General features: G+C 28.7%; 1 protein-coding gene across 1 annotated transcript in view; it reads left to right on the forward strand.

The window, feature by feature from the left end:
* Positions 1-20,111, forward strand: part of LOC108693608 — a 22,243-nt gene that overhangs the window by 1,544 nt on the left and 588 nt on the right. The window contains 13 exon segments of the mRNA XM_018202643.1: positions 368-578; positions 942-962; positions 4,651-5,024; positions 5,514-5,915; positions 6,377-6,578; positions 8,214-8,367; positions 11,305-11,512; positions 11,928-12,308; positions 12,782-12,986; positions 13,407-13,562; positions 15,746-16,119; positions 17,996-18,376; positions 18,833-19,037. Coding sequence (XP_018058132.1) covers positions 368-578; positions 942-962; positions 4,651-5,024; positions 5,514-5,915; positions 6,377-6,578; positions 8,214-8,367; positions 11,305-11,512; positions 11,928-12,308; positions 12,782-12,986; positions 13,407-13,562; positions 15,746-16,119; positions 17,996-18,376; positions 18,833-19,037 — 3,274 coding nt within the window.

Consider the following 20,111-nt stretch of genomic DNA (forward strand, 5'->3'; position numbering starts at 1 on the left):
ATATATATATATTGTATATACACAATGGTAAAGACCGTAACAACTTAAGAATATAAGTTTCTAAGATCATTTTGAGACGAAAATCTTGATAATAGAATATCGAGACCATAATAGTTTTTTTAATTATACAATCATATATTTAAAGTTAGCGAAGCATATCGTTTAAAATTCGCGTTTAAAATTTAAATATGATACAACGAAAATTTTTCAATCATAAACGCGTGAGCTTTAGATTTTACCCTACACATATCATACACACGCGCGCGCGCAACGTAAGTGCACACAATATCAATAATTTAACTTACCAACTATGCATTTGTAATGTAATACATTATTTGTGATATATAATATGTATAAACATTTATAGACTTGCCGGAACAATTAATGGCATATACAGCAAAGTGATCTTTGTTCAATTTTTCGTCAGTATTTTGGTATTGTGTTCAATTGTGTACCATTTGTCTTCTCATTTGACGCTTACAGACGTCGCCACCTTAATCGCCTACACATTCAGTATGTTTGTGCAGATTTTTGTTTATTGTTGGGCTGGAAATGAAGTTATGCTCAAGGTAATAACTGCTATAAAAACACATATTTGAATAGAAAAAAATATCTTTTATTGCAAAACAAAAACTCTACAAGGCTTCTGCAACTAACTTTTTTTGCTTATTCCATTTATTTTAATCAATTTTATTTGCGTAGAGTATTGGATTGAGCGAAATAGTGTATCATATGGATTGGATGTTGATGACAAACAGCGAACAAAAAGATCTACTAATGATTATGAAGCGTTGCACAAAACCTATTAAATTTACCAGCAGTTTTTTGGTGATATTATCTCTGGAATCTTATGGCAATGTCAGTTTTTAAAGATTTATAATATTTCTTACAAGTATAGTGCTTAATTCCTAAATTTTGATTTTACTTTGCAGCTTCTGAAGATGTCTTTCTCCGCATTTAATGTTCTGCAACAATTTTAAAAGTTTAATCTTTCGCAATACACTATGTATATATTATATAATATAATGGATCATTGCAAAATATATTGCAATATCTATTCTATAACACATGCGACTGACATTATGCGTTTTCTTAATCTAATAGAATATATGCATGAAACGCATTATACAAAATGATAAATAAAAATTGAATTGAATGAAATTGAATTAAATCAAATTGCAATATTTTCACATAAATTTTCGTAATGTTGCAACAAATTTTATCAACAATATAATTGTTCCTATACAGCACATTTCATCCAAAGGAACAATCTTAGGACATCTTCTCAATGTTTTAAGAAATCTTCTTGAATGTCTGTATAGGTTATATATATATATACATTTTAATTAACGTCTCAAAAATTCATGTTATTGTTGGTTTTTTTTCATATATTCTCGAGATAATTGATTTCAAATAATAAAACATGATCGCTTTGAAAAAAAAAAACATTTAAAGTTAAGTTCAGATTTTCAGAATTGTCAAAATATATATTCTTATGGTACGTTATGCATGAAGCGCATGATATATCATTTTATCCTTCTTTAATATTATTCTTTATTATTTTGATGAACAACAAGGACAAATTGAAGCATCATGCGCTTTATGAGAAATTCGGAACGCACCTTTATATTGGTTTTTTTGTACTGTTCATTTCTATATAACTTTATCCTATAAGAAATGTCATAATGTAGAATACGTAGATTGTATATAATATTGGGAGTACAAATTAGTTCGGTCCGTTTCCCTAAAGGCTCCAGCTGTTGTAAATGGTTCATAGTGACAGCTGATTTTGACGGTTTCAGAGAGGTTAATCTGCTAATAATATTCAGTTTATATCGCTTTGAGTTTCATATAAAAACCTTGATTTTTATTGTGTTTGAAACGTCGAATTTTGTATTAACTAAGCAACATTTGCGGGAGGTTTTGAGTTTCTGCTTTAATTGGAAGAAAAGTGCAGCTGAAGCCCATCGAATGCTTGTCGAAGTTTATGGTGACACTGCTCCAACTGATAAATCATGTAGAGAATGGTTTCGACGTTTCAAGGATAGAGATTTCAGCTCATTGAAGACAAACCTCGCTCATTGAAGACAAACCTCGCTCTGGACAGCCAAAAAAATCCGAAGACAAAGAATTAGAGGCATTACTCGAAGAAGATCAGAGTCAAACGCAAGAGGAGCTTGCAGAATCATTGGGGATAACTCAACAAACCGTTTTTGTACGATTGAAAGCCATGGGAATGATTCAAAAACAAGGAAATTGGGTGCCTTATGAACTGAAACCGAGAGACGTTAAAAGGCGATTTTTTCACTTGCGAACATCTGATTCAAAGACAACAGAGAAAAGGTTTTTTGCATCGGATTGTGACTGGAGATGAGAAGTGGATATTCTACAACAACCCCAAGAAGAAAAAATACTACACTAAGGCCGGTCAATCGTTGCCATCGACCTCAACATCAACACGGCCGAACATTCATGGTTCGAAGATCATGCTCTGTATCTAGTGGGACCAAAAGGGTCTTGTTTTACTGAGCTGCTGACCTGGTGATTCCATTACGGGCGATCTGTATCGGCTACAATTGATTCGTTTGAGTTGTGCATTGCGAGAAAAACGGTCGGAATACGAGCAAAGACATGATAAAGTTATTCTTCTTCATGACAACGCTCGGTCTCATGTCGCTAAAGTCGTAAAAAAATATTTGGAAATCTCAAATGGGATGTTTTACCGCACTCGCCGTATTCTCCGGACATTGCTCCTTCTGATTACTGATTGTTCCGAAGGATGCAGCAAGTCATCGGTTCACTTCTTTCGCAGAAATCGAAAATTGGTTCCAAAATTGGATTGCCTCCAAAGACGAGTCATTTTTTCGAGATGGAATTCGAAAATTGCCTGAGAAATGGAAAAAAGTAGTAGGCAGCGATGGACAATACTTTAATTGATCTGTTCATTCATTTTGTTTTGAAATAAATGTATTTTTGAACGGACCGAATTAATTTGTACTCCCAATATATTAATTATTAATCGATAAAATTATATTTCTTTAGAGATAATTCCATATATTAACATATTAAATATTCAAATTTGAAATTATAATGTACAATTTAGTTTTATACATAAACAATGATATTTATATAAGTTATTTGATTAATTCAGATAATAGAGAAAGAAAAATATTATTTCTAACGAGTCTTACATTTCTCTGTGCGATACTTTACGTATACAAGAATTGATACAAGAATTCTACCAGCAACCTTCGTACTTAGTAAAGAGACAAACTGCAATTATATAGGTACAGCAAGAAATATACGTATTCTCAACTTGTAGACAAGATAATAAAGTAAGGGAAATATAGTCTCTTATATTCGCGAATTATTTCCATTACTTTTCTGACATGTGAATAAACATTTTATTCGATGGGAATAGACAGTATGTTTAGATACAAGGGGTAAATGCACCCCTTGCTCATTACAAGTCGACCTTCACATCCGTTTCTATAGCTGTTATTACGCTATTCACATAAAAGGAAAATAAGCGTACTATAATAAATTATAATAGGCTCTGCGCTAATGACCGTCGCTGGCAGACTAAGACTAAGAAATTGAACGAATAAACTCATAGTCTCATGTAACACGAATATACAATTTTATTGTAGTTGAAATTTAATATTGCTTTTTCCTTCATTGAAACAAACTTACATATTAACATCTATTAATTTTGTTGTGTTATTAAAAATGTGAAAAGCAGTATTCCGAAAAAAGTGCACAACGGATATTTATAATTTTCTCTCTCTCTCTCTCTCTCTCTCTCTCTCTCTCTCTCTATCTCTATCTCTCTCTCTCTTCAATTGTTAATTTTAATGTCATACACGATCTACATCAGCGATTCCCAATATAGATCGCGACTCACTTTTTAAAACAACAAACATCAACGATTTATCTAGCTTTAGTAAATGTATAAATGGCTTTGTTAATCCTATATTAAATATAAAAAAATGATAAACAAGTAAATAAATTATTTATTATGTATATTAAAATGCTCTTTTAATTCTTTATAAAATATAATTTTATAAATTATTTCTTAGATATATAATAATAAGATATGTGTAAAGAATGTCTTTATTTCTCTTTTTTGTTGATAATAGCTTTGACATCGATATCAATGTGAATTGTTCAAACATAAAAATTTGAAAATTTTGGTTTATATCGATATTTGATTATTCCACATCGTTAAAAATCCAACTTCACTATATACAAAGTCGTATAAAAAACGCACGATTAATACAATGAAATTAATACACAATATTTAAAACAAATATTTTTTAAATATTGTGTGCTAATTGTGTAACAAAATAATTTAACATTCTAAATTTTTATATCGCGATCTACATTTGAGGAATCTCTGATCTATATATTAGGTGTAGGAAAAAGTTCGTAGCGTTTTTCCCGTTAGATGTAACGGGAAAAACGCCACGAACTTTTTCTCATACCTAATATTAAATAAATAATATTTATTGCCAAAAATCAAATAATCATATAATTTATAATAAATAAAGAATATAAATTTTTTTTTCGCAATATTGCATCAACAATTTTTTTCGATATATAGAAATACCTATATCTTTGTCACAATATCTTAATGAACTGATCATAAAGAGAATTACGAATATGCAAATGTTTTCTTTAAATTTTTTAATGTATACCATCGGTGGTGTATGGATGCCAATTGAATGGTCATCGAACATCGCTAAGCTTCTGTACAATGTGTTTACCACTGTTGTACTAGTTTTGTTATATTTTTTGATGATAACTCAATTCATGGATATCATTCTTGTCGTCGATAATATCGATGATTTCGCAACAAATACTTTAATGTTCTTAACTATTGTTGCTGTTACTTGTAAAGCAACAATCGTTGTAGTACGTCGGAAGGCGATCATCAACTTAGTGCAAGTATTATTGACGGCACCTTATAAACCTCGAAACGAGGACGAAATGACGATACAAACTAAATTTGATAAATTTATCAAGTGAGTTTTTGCCATTGTTATAATTCTTTGATAAATGTTTCGTCATCATTTGAAATCCCTATAATTTAAGTAAACGCTTAAATTCGCTTTTTCTAAATCTAACCAGCATTGAATTGATTTGAATTTGATTCAGGATAAAAAAATTATTTCTACGGCAAAAACAATCTAATTTTTTTTTCTAATTGAATTTTGTTTCTAAGATATGTCTATTTTCAACATTTAAACATAAATTAACAAATATTATATAACACATACACCTAAATAATTTAAAATGTTATTAAAATATATGTATATACAATATACATATACATATATACATACATATTTTATTCTTTATATATTACATTATGTATGTTTCTCATGGAATAATAATCGACTTTTGCAATAAAATTTGTTATAGATGTTTGTAAATATTAAAAATACAAATAATTTTCAATTACTATGACAGAAACATTTCGTAAATATAATTTTAATTATATATTTTTACAGATCATGCTCGATAAAATATTCGCTTTTAGCAACAAGTTCTGTTACTGGTGTTACAGTAAGATCTGTGCTAAATGCTATGCAAGGTCAATTACCTTATCGAGTATGGCTACCATATAATTTTAATATATCTCCAATGTTCTGGATTACATCTGTTCAACAAATCATAACAGTGATTTTTGTTACTATTATAAATGTCGGCACGGAAACTCTAGTTTTTGGATTATTTCTGCAAACATGCGCTCAGTTTGAAATCTTTGAAAGTCGTCTTCAAAAATTAGTGACTAATAAAACTAATAAATTAATGAAAAATAAAATTAGATATTTAGAACACTCTTCTCCTTCGTCAAATGAAGAAAAAACAATAATATCAAAATATATACATCATCACATCAAGATTTACAAGTTAGAATCATTTCTTCTGTGCATATATTCACATCTCTTTAGTGATGTTCGTCAATATAATATTGTATATGTATATTAGTTTTTCTATCTATATAAATTATCATCATAATAATAATAGTTAATATTACCTGTCTCTCTTTTTATGGATAGAAAGATATTTAAAGTCTCCCAAAAGAATCATTTATAATAACGCAATTATTTCGAACTTGATCGTGGAATTGTCAATTGGAAAAGATAATATTTTTAAAGTAATTTTATGGATCATTCCTTGCTAAAAAAAAAAAATAGATACATCATACTTCAATATTTATAAAAATTATGCAATTGCTCTTGTTAATAAATTCTAGAATATTTTACTTTTTTAAAATTAAGCATTTCTTAAAATTAAGCAAGTTATAATGTTATATGTAATAATAAGAAAATTTTCATTTACAACATAAATTTAGATATTATCATTGCAGATATGCCAGAACGGTAAACGTTATATTCAATCAGGTACTCTTTGTCCAATTCGTTGGCAGTATATTGGTATTATGTACAAGTGTATATTATCTGTCAGCACATAAAACACTATCCGAAACAGCCACTTTGATAGTATACACTATTTGTATGTTTGTACAAATTTATGTTTATTGTTGGTCGGGAAACGAAGTCATACTTAAGGTAAGATTGTATTCACAACTTAGTTAAAAAGATATACTTTGTAAATTAAATATAAAATCACGAATGTATCTTCATAATTAGAGTAAAGATAGCCTATTATGAGATATATGTATATTTTTAAAGGTAATTTATTTAATTGTAATTTATTTAATTTATAATCTTAGTTCCTTTTTTTATGTCATTTTTATGTCAATCTTGTAAGAGATCTATTCAAGTTTTATTGCCAAAAGTTAGCAATCGGTTATACTATTAGAAAATAAAATGATCTACATTTTATTATATATGAAAATTTTTATTAAAAAATTGCAAATTTTACTAATTCAAAAAAGGATTCTTAATATAAGACGCAAGGATTTCCTAAGATGGTATATACAATACTTCATAATAGGAAATCAAAAGGAAAAATAAAGAAATAAACTTTCTATACAGGTGATTCAAAATAACCTTTTGTCCTTGAAGAAACATATTCCTGGCTGTATTTTAAAACGATTTCTTTCGCAAAAATTCGTCCAAAGTTAGTTGGTTATAAAGAGAAGTTATAAAGAGAAATAGTTAGCGTATTATAAGTTTGAGTAGAGAAGGTAAGCAGGGACGGCGCGCTCACCGATGCTTGCAGGTGCTTACGCACTATTAGACTCAATAGTCACAGCAGTACACAAGCCTACAGTATATATCAAATTCTCTCTGCACCTGCATCGATGAACGCCCCTGCTTCCATACTCGATTTGTGATACGCTAACTATTTCTCTTTATAACTGAAAAACTAAGCTTCGGACAAATTTTTGCTAAAGGAAAAATCGTCTCAGAATACGGCTAAGAATATACCTCTTTAGAGACAAAAGGTTATTTTGAATCACCTTGTATAAACGCTTTTACAATACAAAAAGGGACGTAGCACATTTCAATCTCAATTATATATATATTGTATTATTATGTATATAATTATATACATAATAATTGTATAATTTTCCGATAACTGTCATTTTTAAATACAATAATCCTAAGATTAGAATTCATTATAGTTAGTATAATATATCAAACTTATATGCTTGTTATAAAATGAGAAAATAAAAAACTTTTTAATTTTCAGAAATTATAAGTATATACTTCTGAATACCTCATATTACAAATCCCATGTCTTACAATTTCATAATCATCGAATCTGATTTTTACAATTAAGCAAATCATCATATACTGTATTTTCCTTACTTTATTACTGCATGCAAAATTTATTGTTGAATATTTATTTATTATGCATACTAAGAAGATTTAAAGATTCATCTCAATAATAACTTGACAATATTCAATTTTATAAATTTTTTTTCACAACAATTGTGTATTAAATTATGAATTTTCTACTAAATAGATTTCATCCTGAGAATATTAAGCTCATAATGAAACTAATGATTATATACGGTTATTACTTACTTTAATGGAAACTCCGCATCTATTTCATATTAGGAGCCTATCCTATAATAGGCGATTTTACGAAATACGTATATATGTACTTACATGTATAAAAGAATGTTTATAAAATTCATGTATCGTGGCATATATATATATTTGTACAAAGTTCAATAAAATAATTCAGTAGATATTATTGTGTAAAGATAATTATTTTATTTATGTTGATAGAGTATGAGCATAGGAGATGCAATATATCATATGAACTGGCCTTCATTATCAGTCAACGAAAGAAAAGAATTATTAATGATCATGTTACGCAGCACACTTCCTATGAAATTTACCAGTAGCTTCTTGATAACTTTATCTCTCCAGTCTTACAGTAGTGTTCGTATTGCTCTTATTTTATGTTATTCTTATTGTAAACAAATATACCCAATCTTCTGTATTAATATATTTCTATCTTTTCATTTAGATCTTAAAACTATCATACTCGGCATTTAATGTATTACAAAAGTGAGACATAAATAATAAAAAGTGAGCTTGGATAATAATAATGTTATAGCATTTAATAATGTTTTAGTTACAAATTAATTATTGCAAATTTTTGCTCGCTCATTTATATCGTAAGCTTAACTTATTGTAAAGATGATGTTATTATAAAATATTGTAATTGTTAAACTTGCAGTTCTTCTCTGATACCTTAAATTCTACATTGCTGACAATAATTAGAGAAAACGAATATTGTCCTCCACAAAAATCAATATTATTAATCCATATTATATTAATATTCTAAATAAATTTAATATAGAATCGTACAAGAGATTGTAAGTATAATTGGAAAGAAAACGATTCAAAAATATTTGTGTGTAAAATAAAAAATAAAAATGCAATTCAACATACAAATGCACACACAATGAATATATATGTTTTGCACACTGCAATGCAATGCAATAATTGGATTTAATATACCAGTAGTGTTATACAACAATTTTGGCTTTGACATTACAGCCAAAACAGAATAATTTCTCAATCTATGCCACACATATGTAAATAAGATTAATACATAATTATTCTATATACTTGTTATATTCGACATATAATAGTTAATTTAGGAAATACTATACTATGTACTTTTTTTTATTTTTATCGTACTTGTCTTGCCATTTTATAACATAAAACTTTGCAATAAATACGATCTTCTACTTAATTCTATGGATATACGAAAAATATACAAATATTCTAAAAAAAAACACGCGAATCCAAAAAACATGCTAAAGACATTTTTAAAAAGATATCTCTAAAATTTTTCTAAAAAATGCTTTTTAGACGTCTTTCAGACTTTCTGAGAAGATTTGAAAATGATTTTTTTTTAAAGCATGTACAGCTATGTATTTATATTAGTAACTGTAATGTATCAAGAAGCGACACATTATATGTAATGTACCCTTTGAGGACAGGAGACATTTCTAATAAAGCAACTTGTAGAAGATTTTGTTTTCTAAGAGTTTTTGTGTCATTGAATTCGATTCTGGTCTTAGAATTCAAATTTCGAAAAAAATAATTTAATGTATAAATGATATTTGATTTAGAAGATTCTCGGTATCGCTGAATTTGAATGTAATGTCCTTTTAAAATTCGATGAAAACATCTCCATGAAGGAAAATCAAGTCACAGTACTTATTAATCAAACTTTGAAAGTTAGTGTGGAAACCAATATTTTATGCCAATTTCGATCTATTTCAGAAGTTGACCAGCAAAATAATTATAAGGGATTATCCTCTTTTATAATCTGTTTGTTCTCGATTTTTATGGAACTTGACCTGTAGACTAATTTAATAATATTTTATTCAAATCCAAAGACAAAAATAAAAAATTCAAGTTAGTAGATTCAATATGGCGCGTGCACACAATAGAGTTTTGCAAAAAATATCAAATTATTATAATTATAAATCTCGAAATTTTTAATTTAGAACTAACATCAAATTTCTGGATTTGCTTTATTTGAAGCTCATCAATCTAGCAATTGGATAATATTAAATTTCTAAACTGACTTTCAAATTTTGATTATGAATCCTATGACAAGTGATATAAAAAATTCTTTTAATTCAAGTTAATAAACAGATTATTTTTTAAAATTTACATTTTAGAATTCTAATGCAAAAATTCGAATTCAGGGATCCTAAAAATTCTTAGAAAACAAAACCTTCCATAAGTTACTTTGTTAAAAAGTTGCACTCTTTAAAGGATTAAGGATATACAATGCCCACATCACACATTATCTCTTATTTCATATAACAAATAAGGCTTTATGAAACGTACGATTTTTCACTCAATTCTGATAAACATGAAGATGTACAAATATTTTATTTGATGAAAACATAACTACAATGTGTTGTAAAAGACATCCATCGATGATTGCAAGTAGGAAATTTAATACAATTATAGTATATATACAAGAGCGGAAAAGAATGTACACATATTAAATGTCTAATCGACTTTATGTCGATTTTTTAATGACCGTTATTAATGATACTAGGGTTAAGAAGTTGAAGTACATAAAACTATACATAGTCTGTCGCAAGACGTGCTCGGTTACATTTAAATAAATTTTATTGATCGTTACAGTAGTGAAAAATTTGCCTGCTGCATTCGTTAATTCTGTTGTAATAACAGTTAGAATTGTAAGAAACGATATTCCGAAAGAGGTGCACGATAATGCTTATAAGGCCTTCTAATTGTATTCATATGAATGGTACATTGTATTACAGTTAATTGAGATCGTTCGCGATTCATAATTCAAGATAAAATTATACACAAAATAATATTGTCACGCGATTTATCGCAAATGTTTAATATTAAGTAAATATTCACTAGTAAGTACGAAGTTTGTGAAAATTAATTATATATCCAGAATATTTTATAAAATATTATATTGCCTCCTACACCTAAATTTAATTTTTCTTATATCATTTTACGGATCTTACATATCTTATATGTCTTATATATGAATATTCGGATATTTAATTTAATACATCTATTTAAGAAAAAATATTTTTTGCAATGTTTCAAATTTTTTCTTTTAGATATTTTACATATAGAAAAGGCTATACTTTTGTGCGTATCAATAACTTATTCACAAGAAGAAGGTAAAAAAGAGGTCAAAATATGCAAATACTTTCTCTAAATTTTTTAATATATAATCTTTGTGGTATATGGCGACCTAATGAGTGGTCATCAAATGGTGCAAAACTGCTGTATAATGTATTTACCTTTATGGTAATATTCTCGGAGTACTTTTTGGTGGTAACCCAATTTATGGATATAATTCTTATTGTCGATAATATTGACGATTTTGCCACTAATACTCTAATGTTCTTGACTATTGTTGCCGTATGTTGTAAAGCTACTATCGTTGTGATACGCCGGAATGCGATCAACAATTTGATGCAATTATTAATGGAGACACCATGTAAACCTTGTGACGAGGATGAAATAGCAATAAAAACGAAATTTGATACATTCATCAGGTATAATTAGAAAGATCTTACTCTCTATCTCTAGTGAAATATTAATATAACTCGCATAAAGTACCATCGGAAGAATTTAATTGGCGTACAGAACAAAGAATTTAATTAACCTTGTACAACGTATGTTTTAGAACTTCAGCCAGAAAGTCTTTTACTTAGTGTTGAATTTTGATGATATTACATTTTAAAATTACCATTGCTACATTTAAAAAGTAATAAATATATTTTGCTCTTAATTAAGAAAAACTTTTTATAAAATATACTTTTCCATCATTTTAAAACACGCGCACATTCACATACATATAGAATAAATTGTCATTATATATTTATTCAAATTAAAAATACAAATGAATTTTAATCTTAATCGTAACTATACAAAAGTTTACGAAATACAATTTCGTTTCTATATTTACAGGTCGTGTTTGATAAAATATATGCTTTTGTCGATGAGCTCTCTTACAGGCGTTACAATAGGATCAGTAGTGAACATCATGCAAGGTTATCTTCCTTATCGAATATGGTTACCATTTAATTACACTATACCCTTGGCATTTTGGACTATATCCATCCATCAGATTGTAACTTTAATTTTTGCTACCATGATAAATGTCAGCACGGATATTTTAGTCCTTGGATTATTTTTACATACGTGTGCCCAGTTTGAAATTTTCGAAAGTCGTCTTCACAAATTAGTGATTAGTAAAACAATTAACTATCTGGGAAATGCAGTCTCTTCATTGAATAAGGATAAAACAGAGATATCGGAATGCATACGCCATCATCTCAGCATTTACAAGTAAGAATTTCTATGCATATATGTTCAAATCCCTCTTTACATATATATATATTGTATATATGTGCGCGTGTGATTGCATGCGTATTTATTTTCTGTATTTAAATATCTAAAAATCAATATTGTCTAATATAATCATTGACGTTTATGATGGAAAGATGTTTAAACTAAAAAAAAATGTAAGTAACCAACTTGAAATTATTAAACAATTGGTATGACCTCGGAAACGGAGCACTCTCAATTTACACATTACTTTATTAGATGATGATTCACTGTGTCAAGTTGCGCGAAATTATAAATTATGTCTAAATGATTGCTCAAGACAAATATAGCTTTTGTTCTAGTAAATGATATATGTTAAAATCTTTTTTACAATTTTTAAATTTGTATGGGAATTATATTATAAAATTGTATGTCGAGATAATTACCTTTATCATACAGCAATTAATGTAAGACTAATATGAAACAATTAATAGATACGCCAAAATGGTAAATGTTATATTCAACCAGGTGCTCTTCGTTCAATTCTTTGCAAGTATACTGGTATTATGTACAAGCGTGTATTATCTATCAATACATATTAGAAATTTCTCTGGTATTCTGCCTTTTTTAGTGTACACTATTGGCATGTTTGTACAAATTTATATTTATTGCTGGTCCGGAAACGAAGTCATTCTTAAGGTAACAATACTCTACAAACTAATTGTATATCTTATTGTTAATGACATAAAGGAAATTATCGTGAATATTTTACATCTCAATTTGTTACAAAATTTCAAAAAATAATTCTGGTGACTTACTTGATAGATTTGGATTAATCTATATCTCTGGTAGCAAACTGACGTCAAAATGACGTAGCTTGCTACGTGGATATAGATGTACATGTTACGGGCAAAGTCCGCATAGTGCGCAGTGTTGACATTGTACGAGTTCCTATTGTACAATGTCAGCATTGCCAACTTGCGGACTTTGTCCGTAACATAAATACAAATTACGTATAGGTATATACAGATATTTATACATATAATACTAATAATGTTGATAAATATTAATATTCATTCGTATTGCGAAGTAATTATTGCATTTATGTTACGTTAACAGAGTATGAGTGTAGGAGACGCTGTATATTGTATGGATTGGTCACTATTATCAGTTAATGAAAAGAAACAATTGCTCATGGTCATGGTACGGAGCACAATTCCTATAAAATTCACAAGCAGCTTTTTAATAACCGTCTCCCTTCAATCTTATAGCAGTGTCAGTAATATTGTGTGTCATATTAGTATATTAGTATTTAGTTAACAAAATAGATATCTATACGTAATATTAGCAATAACGTATTTACTTGTAAAGTATATACATCAGAAAACTACATCGTAGAAATTTTTAATAATTGTAGCATATAATAACAGTAATAATCTATATAAACATTTTCTCTAATTTTCGTTTCAGATATTAAAACTATCATATTCGGCATTTAATATACTTCAGAAGTGAATATAAATAATTAAAAGTTTTCTAGGAAATGATATGTAGTTTTTCATAAAGTAAAATTAGTAAAATTTAAAAATTTCTGTTTATTTATTTCAACCTTACACTTCGTGTAATGACTCTAAAACATTTAATGTACGCATATTGAGTACATATACTTTACACAGTGAAATGCATATTTTAATTCAACTGGCACTAATTTTGACTTGAACGTAGAGTCAAGAAAAAGACATTGCCTAATCTATGCCATATACAATTTATTAGGCATAAGTTTGATATAATAGTTACCGCGTACTTTTGCTGTAATCAGCATATGTTCGAATAAGTTAATTTAGAAAATATAGTAGTCAACCTTTCATGGACCAGCAAACCCATTCTTCTTTATTTTGTAACTGCTCGCTCAAATTTTATAAAATTCGGCTTATGGAGTAATTTAATATTTTTTTGTTCAAATATAAAGTTTAAAAAGAATTCAAAATGAATTCAATGCGCCAGAATTTTTTTTAATAATTTAATCAGCATAAAATTTAGTTTTAGAAAACTTTTTATTACAATAATTAACAAAAAAGTAACATCAATTTCGCTTCATTTGAAGTTCGTCAGTATATATGCAAACAAATAATACTGATTCTGAACTCTACAAACTTTCAAACTTTTATTAGTCACAGAAAAGTATTCATAGTTGATTCTTATATTCAAGATCGTTTTAAGATGTCACGAATAAATCAGAGGATTATATATTAGCATCTTAAAACATTACTTAAGACAATCTTAAAATAAGAATGGACAATGAATACTAACCTTAGAATCTCCTTCAAGTTACTATTCCTATCAACATTTTCAGACTCAAATTCAATGATAGAAAAACCTTTCAAGAAAATGATAGAAAAATCTTTCAAGAAATACCTTTTAAAATCAATCAGATTACTTTTTGGAAATTTAAATTTTAAAATTTTGTTGCCAGAATCGAATTCCGCGATCTCAAAAATCCTTAAAAAATTTTTCATAAGATTTTTACTTTGTTAGAAAGCTTCGGTCCTCAAGGATTAAAAACATACAATATCGCATATTATTTTTTACTTCATATAATAAAGTAAGCCTTTATGAGGCATACGATCTTCTCAGTTCTGATGAACATGAAGATATACAAATATTTTATTAATTTTCGATGGGAACATAACTGCAATGTGCGTGGTTATAAAGAACAACGTCCCCCGATAGTTGCAAGTAAGAAAACTTCTACAATTATATTACTCATTCAAACGGAAAAGAACGTACACCCTGCAATAAATGTCTAATTGACTTTATGTCGATTTTTTAATGACTGTTATTAATAGTACTAGGGGTGAAGAGGTTGAAGTACGTAAAACTATACATAGTCTGTCGCAAGATGTGCTCGGTTACGTTTAAATGAATATTATTGATCATTACAACAGTGAATGTACTTTATGCAATATTTGAAAACATTTGTTAATTCTATTGTATTAGTAGCCAGAATTGTGACAAACGAGAAAGCTCCAAAAGAGGTGTGTAGTAAATGCTCATAATACTTTCTAATTTTATTAATCATATAATGATGCATTGCATTACAGTTAAATGAGACTCATAATTCGAGATAATATTATATATAAAATGACATTGTAACATACGTTAAGTAAACTTATCGGAAACGTTTCAGTATTACATTTAGTATTAAATAACTTAAACGGTTTGTGAAAATTAATTACATAAATTCATTTCATAAAATATTATTGCTTTCTACATTAAATTTAATTTGCCTTATGATTACCATACATGTGTATATTTCATCGCGCAGATATTTAATTTAATTAATTATTTAGCAATTTAAAAAATATATTTTTTACAGTGGTTTGAACGACTTTTTTAGATATTTTACATATAGAAAGAATCCATACTTTTGTGCTTATCGATAAGTTACACATAAAAAGAGAGGTCCAAATATGCAAATACTTTCTCTAAATTTTTTAATACATAGTCTTTGTGGTATATGGCGACCTAATGAGTGGTCATCAAACGGCGCAAAACTGATGTATAATGTATTTACCTTTATTGTAATATTCTCGGAATACTTTTTGGTGTTAACTCAATTTATGGATATAGTTCTTATTGTCGATAATATCGACGATTTTGCCACTAATACTCTAATGTTCCTAACTATTGTTGCTGTATGTTGTAAAGCGACTGTTGTTGTGGTACGTCGAAATACAATCACGAACTTGGTGCAAATATTGATGAAAACACCGTGTAAACCCTGTGACGAGGACGAAGTGGTAATACAAACAAAATATGATATGTTTATCAGGTAGATATTTATAGACCCGTATTCAGAACGCGCTTTTATCAATAAAAGCGCACTTTTATTTCGAAAATTCTATAGTAACGTAAATTATGTTAGCGCGATAACATCGTTGTAAGCACATTATGAATAGAGGGGGGGGGGGTCATTATTAAGAAGATTCTATAGTGAAACATTAGTAAAACTCGAACAAAATGTTATTACAAGAATTTAAGTATTTATGTATTATTATTATATTATATATACGAAACATATATGTTAGCATATACGAAACAATTCTCCACCAAAGGATTCAATTAGTATTGGTGAATATGAGAATTTTATTATTCGCCATAAAGTCTTCTACTTGTCGAAATTTGACGAATTTTTACAGTTATCATTGCTATATTTAAAAACATGATGTTATACTTTGTTTAATTCAGAGACTCTTAAAGTAAATATTCTCCAATAATTGGGTGTGGGAAAAAGTTCGTGGCATTTTTCCCGCTATGGCATTAAATGCTCAGCAGTCGGCAACTACTAATCGCATTGGCAACACTAGACGTGCGTTTTAAAAGTAACATTTTAACCTTTGTTTTGAGCCGAAAAAGATTGAAATCGGTGATCAAAAGTTATTTTATTTTGAAAATGGAAATAAATAAGGAAAAAATTCGCTACATTTTGCAGTATCACTACGATAAAGGCAAGAATGCTGCACAGGCTTGTGAAAAAATTTGCGCTATTTACGGTGAAGATACTCTATCAAAATCAGCAGCACGGAAATGGTTCGCTCGCTTTCGTGCTGGAAATTTCGATGTGAAAAATGACCCTCGCTTCGGTCAACCAATCACTGAAAAGTCTGATGAAATCATAGTAAAAGTCGAGCGTGATAAGCATGTAAGCACTGTGGAGATTGCCAGGGAACTAGGCATCGACCATAAAATAGTTTTAAATCATTTACACAAAGCTGGATACAAAAAGAAGCTCGATGTTTGAGTTTCTCACGAGTTGAGTGTTAGGAACATGATGGACCGAATTAACATTTGTGATACACTACTGAAACGGAATGAAATTGAGCCATTTCTGAAGAGAATGATAACTGTTAATGAAAAATGGATCACCTACGACAATTCAACTAGAAAAAAATCGTGGATAAAGAAAGGAAAGAAGGCGCAAGCAATCGCAAAATCTGGATTGACGAGGAAGAAGATGATGTTGTGGTGTGACTGGAAGGGAATCGTTCACTATGAGCTGTTATCGTCCAATCAAACAATTAATTCCGAATTTTACTGTGAACAACAATGAACTGCAGAGATTACAACAAGCAATTGAGAGGAAGCGGCCAGAATTAATCAATAGGAGAGGTGTCGTCTTCCATCACGACAACGCTCGACCACACACATCTTTGATGACTCGGCAAAAATTGCGAGAGCTTGGCTGAGAAGTTTTAATGCATCCACCGTATATTCCTGACATAGCACCCTCAAACTATCATTTGTTTAGGTCTCTGCAGAACTCTCTTAAAGTAAAGGTGTAAACCTAGTTTCAAAAGAGGCCTGTGAAAATCACTTGAAGCAGTTTTTCGATCAGAAACCACAGAAGTTCTATCGCGATGGAATTATGGCTCTGCCCCAAAAGTGGCAAAATATTATAGAAAATAATGGAGCATATTTGGTTTACATAAATTTCAATACTCTAAGAAAAACATTTTAATTTTACTAAAAAATCGCCACGAACTTTTTCCCAATATTTTAAAATAATGTACGCACAAATAAGCACACAATAATAATTACATTTTGTCATTGTAAACTTATGCAAATTAAAAGAAAGAATAAATTGTAAATCCAAGTTGTAAATATATAAAATGTATGAAAAATAATTTTGATTAATTTTATAATTACAGATCGTGTTCAATAAAATATTCACTTTTAGCAACAAGCTCCGTTACAGGCACTACAATAGGATCAGTATTAAACATTATGCAAGGTCATCTGCCCTATCGAATATGGCTGCCATATAATTACAATGTATCTACGATGTTTTGGGCTATATCTGTTCATCAAATCATAACTGTAATTTTTTCCGCCATGATAAATATTGGCACGGATACATTAGTCTTTGGATTAATTTTACATACATGTGCTCAGCTTAAAATTTTCGAAAGTCGTCTTCACAAATTAATAATTAATAGAACAATTAGGTATCTGGAAAATACATTCTCTCCGTCTAATAAAAACAAAATAGGGATATCAGAATGCATACGCCATCATCTCAGTATTTACAAGTAAGTCACATAATTTTTGTGCATATGTTCAAATATCTCTTTATATGTATGTGATTGCATGCGTAAATATTATTTATTTGTTATACTTAAAAATCATTAGTGTTTAATAAAACGATACTCATTGATGTTTATGACAAAGAGAGTTTTAATTTAAAAACATTATAAATAACTAACGTTAATTGAAATTAATAGACAACTGGTATGATCTCGAAAACGGAGTACTTTCAACTTTACTTTATTATATGGTAATTCTGTGTTCAAATTGTGTAGAACAAAAAATTATGTCTAAATGCTAGCACAAGACAATTCAATAACTTTTGTTCTAGTAAATGATATATATACGATAAAATTTTTTTACAATTTTTGGATTTGTATAGGAATCATTTAAAAAAATTATGTATGAAGACAGTACTACCTTATTCATAGCAATGCAAAACTAACATGAAATAATTATAGATACGCCAAAACGGTAAACATTGTATTTAACCAGGTGCTTTTCGTTCAATTCTTTGCAAGCATACTGGTATTATGTACAAGCGTATATTATCTGTCAATACATATTACAGAATTGTCTGGTACTGCAACTTTTTTAGTGTACACCATTGGCATGTTTGTACAAATCTATATTTATTGTTGGTCTGGAAACGAAGTCATTCTTAAGGTAACTATCGATGTTTTAAACACAAACTAAACAATAAATACAAGCTGATATATGTTAGTAAGGTAATAAAAAGAGTCATATATATTTTTCAATAAATCAATTTGTTATATAAAATTTCGAAAGAAAATAAATCCTACAACTTAATATATTTGATTAATTTGAAAATAGTCTATGGATGCTTTCCATTTGATGACATAAGTCGACACGTCTACCTAACTACATCCCCCCCCCCTCCCACCACACTTAATCAAATCTTAATGAATAAATTGTGTAATAATGTGCTATTTATTCGCTCTCAAAATCCACAAAAAAAATGTTTTGCGCTCATTTTGTTTAGCTAAAAAAAATTTTTTGTTGGAGGCTGAGTAGGCCTCTGACATGTCAGTCAGTCCCCCCCACGTATTAATAACAATCAATTTGGAAAAGTAAATACACAGAATTTATTCGCTATTTTTTATGCGTTTTCATATTCACAGTTTCAATTTTTGCGCTGCAATCCTTAAGGGATTTCCCTCTTGGAGCAAACAGTATTCGTATCTAATATACATACGTGATCACGTGACAGTCTATACTTCTAACTTTTCCCGCAAGGCGCGAATCATCCCGATTTTCCATGGATTTTCTGAAACTGTGTTTCGAGCCCACTTTTCTCGTGCTTATCTCATGAATTTTTTCGGTGCTTCTATCGTACATTATCTCATAAATATGCTGATAATACTAATATGTTAAATATAAATTTAAATAATACAGAATATGATCCGTAATATTCTAAAAATATATATGGGATATTGTTGTATTAGAATGTACTATAAAATATAAAATATATTAACAATTGCATAATCAGAGTATATTCTCAGAATATCATAAATAATGTCCTGAGGAAATTCTGAGATTAATAAATGGGCGGAAATAGGAATGTTCTGAGTATATCATTCTGAATACATATAGTACATGTGGCATATACATAACTTAAATTTCGTTAACATGTGCATTAATAGTCTTTTCAGTTACAAAGAATTTAAATTTTATTCATTAATAACCGAGAAAAAAAAATTTCATATATAATTATATATA

The sequence above is a fragment of the Atta colombica genome, unplaced genomic scaffold (genome assembly GCF_001594045.1).
Source record: "Atta colombica isolate Treedump-2 unplaced genomic scaffold, Acol1.0 scaffold96, whole genome shotgun sequence".
Taxonomy (NCBI): domain Eukaryota; kingdom Metazoa; phylum Arthropoda; class Insecta; order Hymenoptera; family Formicidae; genus Atta; species Atta colombica.